Here is an 11,044-nt window from a genome sequence, read left to right on the forward strand (position 1 = left end):
ATGGAGGACTATTTTTTGAATGACCATGCTATAATTTGTTTCTTTTTGCTCTTGTTTATGTTGTTTAATTCATGGTTTCCTTATCAAATTGTTTATTTCTATCAATATCATAAGGATCTGATGTGGTAATGATGATAATAGCGATTATCATCATTACCACCAACATATCTAGAAGTATCACCCTACTTTCAGATCGATGTAGCTTAATTTTCCTATATTGTGTGGCTGTGAAAATATTATCCTTTGACTTTATATCATGGCTGTATGAGAAAAAGAAATATAAGTAGCTTATGAGAAACTACATGTATCATTTTCACACATATTTGAGCTTTTTATTTATCCCGACATTATTTTCGCCTATGGCAAGAAGAGCGAAATTGAGCCGAGCCTGATTTACAAGCATGCACACTGCCCTAGTGGTGACTTAGTGTCTGTGCGCCACTCAATCAGAAGTTGATGTCATAGAAGGTGATGTCGGAATGGAACGGTCTTCCTTGAGGAAAAACCTCACCACTACTGGACTATGCCAACACCATGCTTTCCGTTTTCCTTTTTCTCTTCTTAAAGACATTTCCTCTGCTGATACTTACAGAACCTCAATGCCAATATGAGGATGTGAACTACATAATTTGTTGCCATGGTGGCACTAGCAAATCAACATATTTAATGAAAAATACAATAAAGGTGTGATATGTACTGTAAGCATGATGTCATGTTTCAGCTTTTTCTTCGCACACAACCATTAAATAATGACCGTAGTGTGACACTTATACACTTTTATTCTCGTTCAGCCATATACACACACTGCAGCCAAGGTATAGTGTTTAAATGTCTTTTTTAAAAGTCATATAGTAAACTAATACATGCCTTTATGGATAGATATTTATGTACTATATATATGCATATTCTTATCTCCACAGACGTAGAATGCGGATTCAGTAAATCAAACGTGGGCCAGTCACAGTGAAAGTAGTAGCAGTGTTCAACTTAATGACATTGCTGTGTTTAGAGGATGACTTTTGAAATGCTGTTCAAGGGCCAGTTTCCCCAAACGCAAATTATTATAAGGGGGAAAAAAGCAGACCTGGCCTCAGATCAGCAGCAAAAACAACCTCTGCTAACACAGCTGTATTAATCTGCAGTTCAAAGGAAAAGTCATTTGAATATCACATGGTACGCTCTCCTTCCCAAAAGTCTCAACTGAAGCCAACCTGTGATTTGGTGAATCATAAAGAGAATACCCCACTTATGTATAATAAACAAAATACATCAAAATAAAACATTCTTTAAAAAAAAAAACATAAATCCCTTATGCTCACTTCCGAAACCAGTAAGATTTTAAAAGCATTCACCATCATAAATACCTCAGAGCAAGATTCCTCGACACATACTGATATTGAGCAATATGTAGGCTACAGAACAAAATTAATATAATTTGAAAATAAAAATCTAATTTCTGATTTCACACACACAATAACTCAAAAAAACATACGAAAAGAAATTCAGATAAAAATAGAATAGAATATGTGTAACTGATTACTTGAATTTGATTCCACCTTTGCTTCCTGAGTCCCTCTTGAAACGCTTGCTAAAGTGAGTTTAAAACCATAAAGCGCATGTTAATGTGTTCTATTACAACAAAAAGCTGCACTGAAATGTGATGATGATGACGACTAGAATTGCTACAGATCACAGACACAAAGAGAAACAGAAAAATGACAGTCGTCTAACCACAGAAAGAGTCTTATTAATAAGTGACTGCTGCTAGCTAAGCATGCCTGCTAATATCCTTACAGGTGGCTAATGTGATCTACTGTCATTTTAAAAATGCATATTATATATACTCTCCATGGATAGAATACACAGACACACGATACCCCAACAGCTGATAAAGAAGGCAAGAAGTTTTCAGACATCTCAACCGCTGAGATCAAAATAGCATGTCATGATGTGGTGATATAATGCAACGATATTCAATAGTTGTGGTAGGCAGTGCAGTACAGGTTCTGTTAGTTCAAGCTTAAATGTTCTGAGTATGAACGACCAGGACTTTTTTTCTCTCTCTCTCTCTTTTGATAAAAACGTTTTTGGTTATTGTGATTTGTGTGTGTGTGTGTTCATTGGTGTTATAACTGAGGGATTTAAAAAGCAAAGGAAAGGAAAGGAAAGAACACCATTTGGTCACAATGAAGGACAGAAATAGATCAACACTTGTGGTAAACTGGGGAAAATAAGGAGAGAGAAAATACTGTCCATTGACCTAAACTAGGCAAACATCCAGTTTGACTGGACAGGAAGACTGGAAGTGGCAGGAGTGAAGTGCACTCTGGGACTGCATGAGCATGGTGCATAGGAGTGGTTAGGAGAGCAGACAGGCTCAAAGAGAGAAGCGATGGAGATAGGGAGAGTAAAATGAAGGGGGAAACCATCAATCGGACTTCTCTGGCTTCCTCCCTCTCTTCTTCTCAGTCGTTTTGGGCACAGTAGTGGTGAATGAGGTGATGGAGGTGATGCTGTAGGTTGTCATGGGGCTCAGACCGATCGTCTATCTGCTCCACGCACACCTGCTTCTGTCCCCCAGGATCCCTCACTACTGATCTCCTGTGGGTCCTAGACTTCTGCATCCTCGTCCTGTGAGTGAGAAAGAAAGAAAGAAACAGTGTAATCAATGCTTTTATGTCTATTCCAAAGGTTCGAAGTGGAAAAAAACATGAATTTTTCTTTTTAAGTGTACATTTAAGATGCAAGTGCACATAGAAGATTATTTTAAGTGTGCATTCAGAAGACTGATATAGGAGAGAGGAAGAAAACTGTTATTAAAGAGAAATAAAATGTAAAGACATGCTTTGTTATAACAAATATACACACACCAATGCCAAATATAGAAAATTTAAATTCCCAATACAATCTCTACAGAACATTTGCATGAATATATTACATACAGTACCAAACATTTGGGTAAGATTTCTTGTTGTTGTTGGTTTAGAAAGTAATACTTTTATTAAACAAGAATACATTTTAATTGATCAAACGTTACACTAAAGTTTACTATTATGAACTAAATTCTGTTGCTATAAGTCACAGTTTCCACAAATTTATTACATTTTCAACCATTTTCAACATTGATAATAATGATTTCTGAAGGATCATGTGACACTGAAGACTTTGCCACCACAGGAATAAAATACAATTTAAAAAATATTAAAATATAAAACTGCTATTTTAAATTGCAATAATATTTCATAATATTTCTATTTTTACCGTATTTTTGATCAAATAAATGTAGCCTTTGTGAGCATAAGAGGATTAAAAAACATACTGACCCCAAACTTTTGAACATAGTTTAGATTTAGTTTTTTTGTGTTTTTACTTCTACGTGCCCCCATAAACACACTTTCACGCTAATATGAACACAAACACCATGCCTGTCTCTCAAACCTCCTGATCACAGATCCATCAGGCTGCAGTATTTCCTGCTCTACCACTCGAGGAATCTGCACCTTCCTAAAACCTCCAAAGTAGCTTAGAGCCTGAGGGAATGAGGCACACACTACATTAACACTAAATTATACATTATAAATTATATTATAAAAGTCAGAACAGCTGTTAGTCACAGATGTAATTACTTTCTCAGGCATTTATATAATTTTATCACAGGTTTCTGGTTGCATAACATAAAAAGCTGATAAACTGGAACAAACTGTGAAAGAACTTTTGGTTAGAAAAATATATATTACAGGTATAATATTAAGACAGTGGTAATTCTGCACTTTTCCTCATTAAAATGACCCTAATCTTTAAAATCTGATGTTTTATAGATGTCAGAAATGACTGCTGTGATTGGCAGCTCACCTGGGTGAAATCCTCCCGGGCTGAGGGCAGGTCTGAGGCAAGATAAGGATCCCCCTCATGCTTTTCCAGCTGTTCTCCATGTACCATCGTCGTCTGGACCACCTGTCTGACCTCTTGACCTAGAGCAAATTCACCCTTGGAAGATGACATGCCATCTTGCTCATGGAAAGTCACCTGATATGAAATAAAACATTTAGCAAAACTCATTAAATGGCTATATTTTGATTAAGTGATTTCATTAAATTGATTAGATTAAGTTGATTTAGTTTTAATTTCATTACATGATTAAGTAATCAAAGCATCACACACCTCTGTCTGATGTCCTTCGCTCTTCAGTACTGTCCTTTTTATTACTTTTGAGTATCCATCCCCTTGTGCCACATTGACAGGCTGCTGGGGGGAGCCCTCCATCCTCACCTGCTCTGTCTCCACCCCATCAGATGACACACATCGTTGAATGACCTTCCTGGTCACCTGAGAAGGTGAGAGAGTAAGATAAACAAATTTGTATGGATATGATGTATTTAGCATAAATCCATTGTTGATCAGTCGGATGGATGGAAGGAACGAAAGAAGGAAGGAAGTGTAGATAGATGCATGGATGAAAGAGTGAATGGATGTTTGGATGGATGCAAGGGTGTATGGATGGGTGGATGGAAGCAAGGGTGGATGGATGGATGGATGGTTGGATGAATGAATGAATGAATGAATGAATGGGTAGATGTGTGCAAGGGTGGATGGATGGATGGAAGGGTGAAAGGATGGATGAATGAATGAATGAATGAATGGATGGATGAAAGGGTGCAAGGATGGATGGATGAAAGGGTGAATGGATGGATGATGAATGGGTGAATGGATGGATGATGAATGAATGAATGAAATAATTAATAAAATCTTCCATCCATCCTTTGAATGAATGAATGAATGAATGGGTAGATGGATGCAAGGGTGGATGGATGGATGAAAGGGCAAATGGATGGATGGATGGATGAAAGGGTGAATGGATGGATGGATGGATGGATGGATAGATGGATGAATGGGTGAATGGATGGATGAATGAAAGGGTGAATGAATGAATGAATGAATGGATGGATTGATGGATGGAATGATGGATGGATGGATGAAAGGGTGAATGGATGGAAGGATGGATAGAAGGATGAAAGGAAGGGTGGATGTCTGTTGGAGGAACATCAAAATAAAGTGTTAGCAGACTGACTGGTAGTTGACATGTAATTGTAAATTTACTTATAGTTAGTAGAATGTCTAGACGTGGACTATCAAAATAAAGTGTTTCCAAAGATGGATGGATGGATTAAAGGAAGGATGGATTGTAAAATGGATAAAGGGTAGATGGATGGACTTAAGGGTGAATGGATAGAAGGTTGGATTAAAGAATGGATGAATGGATACATGAATACTGCAAATCTTGGATGCTTACCTTCTTCATAACCAAGTTTCCCTGTGCATCTGTGTATTGCTCTTCTGTTACAGACTGTGGAGGAACATCTGGAACATCATCACCCTGTAGAAGAAACCAGATAGTTAATCATTACATCTCAATGTTTAAAGCAGTGTTCACCATAAGAGGAAACAGCTGCCCTGGCTCCAGTAAAGGTTAGGGTTAGCATAAGAGGAATAATAAAGAAATAATGTTGAAAATATCCATCCCATATAGAAAGGAGCACACTTCCTGTAGAAGTTGTCCATTTTATGGTGATTAAGTGTCAACAACGATATAATATAATATAGGGGAGATCATATGTGTGTTCTTAGCTTAAAATGGAAAACTTCTACTAACAATTGAGGAGCAGGCAGGTTAAGTCACAGCTGAAAATGCAGGATTTTAAAATCAAAACCGTTTCCGAAATAAATCTTAGAGCTACATGAAAAACCATCACACAGCTTGTTGGGAATGGGTTATTCAGTAAGCCTAGGCCAAAGTTGTACACCAAATATATGTTAAGAAACACTGCAGCTTTCACACTGAACATCCAAAATGGAGCAAGCAATCTTCAGTCATAGATATACCTGAATAATTATTCTCCTTCGCACCACTCTGGTGGCCACCACATCCTCGTCAGAGCTATCCGACAGCACACCTAATGCCTCATCAATCTCCTAACCAAACAGTATGTATGAAAAATCAGGCCTTAATATAAGACTGAAATGTACATGAAATGTATAATAAAACATTAAAAAAATTAATCTGAAAAATTAATGCAATGCTGCCCCCTTTGGCAAAACGGCATAAGATAAAACATTATAAGAATTTGACAATCAAATCAATAATATCAAAATTAATGGCAATTCTTGTTATCAAAAACATCACAGAAAAACAACAGAGGGGGCAACAAAACATTGTTAAATTGACACAACATGCACCATTTTTAAACAGATTTCTTGTATTAAACAACTGCGTGGTAAGAAAGTTACTTCAAAACCAGCAATCAGTTGCTTAGTTGTTAGTGTAAATATCTATGAAAAAACTTGTTATTTACATTATGATATAGTTATTTCTCACTTGCAAAATCCTGCATATTTAGTATATGACCTTACAGTCATACATGTAGTACATGCATCAGCACTATTTGAACAAGCTGACAGCAATTATGATGGTGTTAAGGCATGAATGTGACATGATCACGTTTTTTTTTTTTGCTTGAGCAAAAGGTTTTTCAGATTTAAAAATCCACATAATTAGTGAAATTGCTAATTTAAAGAAACCAAACACCATCCCTTCAGCAAACTCATTCAGCAGGAAATGGATTAGGGTAGCTCAGAGAAGGATGGGTGGAGGGGGAGGTCATGCTGAGGACGCTTACCCTCCTCAGATCATCATCATCATCATCATTATACTCAGCCCCTCCTCGAGGAGGAAGTTCCTGAGGAGTTTGTGCAGATGATTCCAAACTTTTCTGCTGCCATGGAAAGTAAACATCTTTTTTCTCTGCATCATCATTAGGTTCATGGATAATGGGAGAATCCTTGAAATCTTCACTGTCTGATGACCTGATTGACCAGCGAGGGCTCTCATGGGATGACTTGTATCCTGAGGGACTTCTGACATTTGGTTGTTGTAATTCATGAACAGGAGACCGTAAGACTTTTTTACTCAGCGCCATGGCACCTTTCCCAGGTTCGTCTTCTTCTGCTTCAGAATAGTCTGAGATAGTCTGTTTGCAGTCGAAAAAAGTCTCAGGATCAGAATCATCATGTTGTTGATCAATGCTTAGTAAATCTTTGTGTTTTGGTTTTTCAACTTTGCCAGGTTTTGGCACATCGGTGACTTCTAATTTTACATTTTCACTCAGATCAATTTGAGATTTAGGTGACTCGATTGATGCTTTTTCAACCATTGATTGCTGCTTCCCTGTGAATGTGTCTTGGGATACACCAAGAATTAATGAAACAGTCATCTCAGAGCTGAGTGTTTGATCAGACAATGGTTGTTCTGGTTGAACTGTTTTCGTAAGTTCCTTAAGCACGGAACTCATGCTGAAAACCAAGGGCTCAGAAGAGTCAGAAAGACAACGGGCAGAGTATTTTCCCTCTGATTTTTGGGATGTTGCACCAGACATGACTGAGTCTGACAGCAGTCGTCTGGAATCTTTGGAAGTTAAGGTCTTGTCTCTGCCATCCTGAGAGAGTGGCGGAGCTAGTACATCCTCCTGGGAAACAGTTTCCTTAAGTGCTGGATTCATGTTCAGAGTGAGCATCAAAGGATCGGAGGACTCTGAGAGACACCGGTCAATATGCTTTTCTTCTGACTGTTGGGTTGCACTATAAATTATTGATTCAGATTGCAGTCGTCTTAAACCTTTGGATACCACTGCCTCCTGTGAAAAAGTTTTCTTAATAGATGCTGATCCAAGTTCAGAAGACTTCACCCTAAAGTCAAAATGTTGACAAGTTATGACTGTTTCTGGTGTTTGTGGACTGAGGTCAGAATTACAGAAAGGTGAAGTTTCACTCAGCTGAGGTGTTTCACTTTGAATCCACATGTCCGAGTCAGTCTCTGATTGGGACACCAGTTCTTTCTTAAAGTCATGAGTGTCATCTATGAGAGGTTCAGTAGTTAAATCCAATTGTGTACATACTTTTCCCTCCTCAGGACTATATTCATCTTCCTGATCACCACAATGGTCTCCAAAGTTTTCTGGCTTTTGCTCTGGAGACTCTAATAGTTGAAGATGTTGTTCATGGGAATCAGTTTGTTGGTCTATCCTAGGATCAACTTCGGGCTCTGAAGGTTCCTGTGGGGAGCTGTTGGTATTATATTGTTCTTGATTTAAAATTGTGACCTTGTGATGGGTAGAAGACTGCACTGATGCAGAGTCAGTTGTAGGAGAGGATTCAACAAAATTGTGCTCTTCTACTCTATGGCTTTGCAATGATGGCACTGGATCCAAATCACTAAGCATTTCTGGGGTAAGGCAGACCTGATCTGATTCTGGAGAGCCCTTAATGAGGTCTGGAGTCACTCTCGAAACCCCTGGATTCACTTCAACACTATGTGAGACAGCTTCATCAGTCTCCCTTTCAATAGCATGAGGGGAAAATGAAGGACTAATATTTTGGCCTACTATTTGATTGCTCTCAGGAACCGAAATATCAACTTCAGATGATTTGCTTTCATGACATGAAGAAGTTTCATCAGATTCAAAGTCATGCGTCTCTATTGATTTTTCATTTCCTTCTAAATCACTTTTTTCATATACAGGTGACACTTGATCAAGACACACAGAACTTTCATCTTGATACTTTTGCTCTTGGAGTTGAGTTGCTTCTTCTTGACTCTCTGGGGAAGTGTGTTGCAGTAGGTCGGGTACTGTGTGTTCAGAGTCAACTGTTGACAAAACGGAATTTTCACTTGAAGAAAATCTCGTAATAGATACCTGACTGAAATTAAAGACATTTTGAGAAGCCTTCGTTGATTGTTGTTGGAATTCTGACTGACTGTTCAAAATGATTGGTGATGAAGAGAGACAAGCATTTTCATGGTCAGAAAAGTCACACTGAGCTTGAATTTCCTCCTCAGATTCTGCAGAAACCTATGGGATAAATTATATGAGGTATGGAAAATATGACAAGGGAAAAGAGATGATATTGAAGGGATACTTACAACCAGTGAGAGACAAACAACAAACTAAAACAGCACATGCAATGATCATGAGTTCAGCTTAGAAACAGATCCATGTAATCATTTATCATTCAGTAATCAGTCCCTGTGGAAGGTTTCTTGGTGTTCAGACATTCGGGACATGACCCTCTTATTATGTTTGAAAAGCACAACGCCATGAACTTACTTCTTCATCTGCATCTTCCTTTGTAGATTCTTTTTTGATCTCTTGAAACGGCCATGGATTGGTGAAGCTGTCCCTAGGAGATATTGAGAGTGGAAAGTGAATGACCAGGAGGTGCAATACCAGAAGATTAACTGAATGTTTTTGATAATGTAAACATCACTGTAAAAGTCAATCTATGTATCACTAACTGGTTGATCTCCAATTCTTCGATCATATCCCCATGAATGCTCTCTGAATGGGTGTTTCCCATTGTTTCAGCCCACGATGGAATGTCAAGGAGAGAGGCCACAGATAAGTCTTCTTCTGACACAGCTGGAGGATGCCTTTGTGATGTCTCCACTCTCCGCACCACCCGAAGACTGTCACCATCCTCTTGGACTGAGGAGAGAGCTACAAAAGACAAAACATTCACTTTGACAATGTAAAAACTAAGACTTTGACTTCAAGGCTTGTTTTTAGGATCTAAATCTTGTGTTTAACATCTAAATTTAAAACAAGACTGTGTTGAATGTCCTACCTTCGCTGTGGTCCAGGGTCCTTTCAATCTCTGCATATGTTCTTGAGGTTTGCTCCTGAACTGACTTGTGCATTTGGATCTCAATAAGATGGACAATGTCCATGCGATTTATTTTAGTGAGTCTTTTAAGCAATGTATCTTCTGTGGAATTTGAGACATAATCAGAAACTATCAATTAAGATGGACTTTAGGCATTGACTGTTAAAAGAGTAAATAAGAACAGGATTTACCAGTTGCATGCTTTCCTTCTCTCTCTACCCAGCGCTGTAAAAGAGCATGACTCTGCTCTTGTAGTGAATTTGGGTTTTCAGCACGCACTTGCTGAATCTCATCTTCGTTAAACTCCAACTCTTTGGCCAGCTCTGAAAACAGATTATTGTATAAGCTGTTAAAAAAAGAAACATATCCACTTATGCATTAACATCATGTTTTCTTTCTTTTTTAAAAAAAAAGCTTTTTCCATTTTCTTTTTATTTTTGGAAGAAAAATGGTGCTCTCTTGCCCCCAGGATGCTAGAATTTTGTGAGCAGTTGCCACAGTGTTGCTGTGATGTTGCTACAGTATTCTGAGTGGTTTTTAGTATGTTGTTATGTGGTTACTAGGATGCTCTGAGGGGTTGCTACGGTGTTTACTGCCCCAAAGTCTATTATGATATCTAGTCAATGTAATTTTATGTAACGTAAGAGGCAGTTGATGATCTGACTACTTGATACTGATAAACTTACCTGTCCAACTAAAACCTAGAAGGTCAGCAATGATGGCCAAAGTCTCTTCTTTCCTATCTGCATCATCATGCCAGTCCACTGTAAACACCAGTCAGAGTATTTTCATTAATACTTAATGAAATGCAATAACACACACACACACACACACACACACACACACAAACGATTAAACATCAAATTTCTTTTCATTTCTGATATAAACTAAATGGACTATTTTAACTATTTCTGACTTTGTATTATGGGACGTGCACTAAAGATACTTGAGATATCACATAAATGCGTGAGTAGAGTTGTTGTAAAGTCTTTATATGTCTTTATATATCAACATTAATTTAAACCTCTAACAGTGGGATCAAGAAATGTTAATTGAAGCTAGGTTGGACAACATGGTGACTGAAGATCTGTTGAAATAATATATGCCATAACATTCTTTTAAAACTCTTTACACAAAAAGTGCCCTTGTCATGGTTGTTTTATTATTCCTAAGAGGAAACGTGTAGTGAGCATGCAATGCACAGGTAACTGTATTATTAGCAAATAAATGTAGACAATCAATCTTGAGATTTCAGTTTTCATGTACACACTGATGTGCAAATGAATAAAACATGACATAAAAAGTCACAAAACATGACACACAGACATAC

The 11,044-nt window shown here is 37.8% G+C and overlaps 1 protein-coding gene across 1 annotated transcript in view; it reads right to left on the reverse strand.

Annotated features, from left to right (window-relative positions):
• Positions 1-11,044, reverse strand: part of LOC107564962 (ankyrin-2-like) — a 50,042-nt gene that overhangs the window by 1,355 nt on the left and 37,643 nt on the right. The window contains exons 37-47 of the mRNA XM_016250146.1: positions 10,401-10,478; positions 9,906-10,037; positions 9,676-9,816; positions 9,347-9,548; positions 9,159-9,231; positions 6,675-8,903; positions 5,881-5,970; positions 5,291-5,374; positions 4,162-4,326; positions 3,853-4,026; positions 507-2,631 (exon numbers count right to left, since the gene is read on the reverse strand). Of these exons, the coding sequence (XP_016105632.1) occupies positions 2,611-2,631; positions 3,853-4,026; positions 4,162-4,326; positions 5,291-5,374; positions 5,881-5,970; positions 6,675-8,903; positions 9,159-9,231; positions 9,347-9,548; positions 9,676-9,816; positions 9,906-10,037; positions 10,401-10,478 (3,389 nt within the window). The 3' untranslated portion in view covers positions 507-2,610. The remainder of the gene's footprint in view (positions 1-506; positions 2,632-3,852; positions 4,027-4,161; positions 4,327-5,290; positions 5,375-5,880; positions 5,971-6,674; positions 8,904-9,158; positions 9,232-9,346; positions 9,549-9,675; positions 9,817-9,905; positions 10,038-10,400; positions 10,479-11,044) is intronic.

This window comes from Sinocyclocheilus grahami, unplaced genomic scaffold (assembly GCF_001515645.1).
Source record: "Sinocyclocheilus grahami isolate Dianchi unplaced genomic scaffold, SAMN03320097.WGS_v1.1 scaffold25.1, whole genome shotgun sequence".
In the NCBI taxonomy this organism is placed as follows: Eukaryota; Metazoa; Chordata; class Actinopteri; order Cypriniformes; family Cyprinidae; genus Sinocyclocheilus; species Sinocyclocheilus grahami.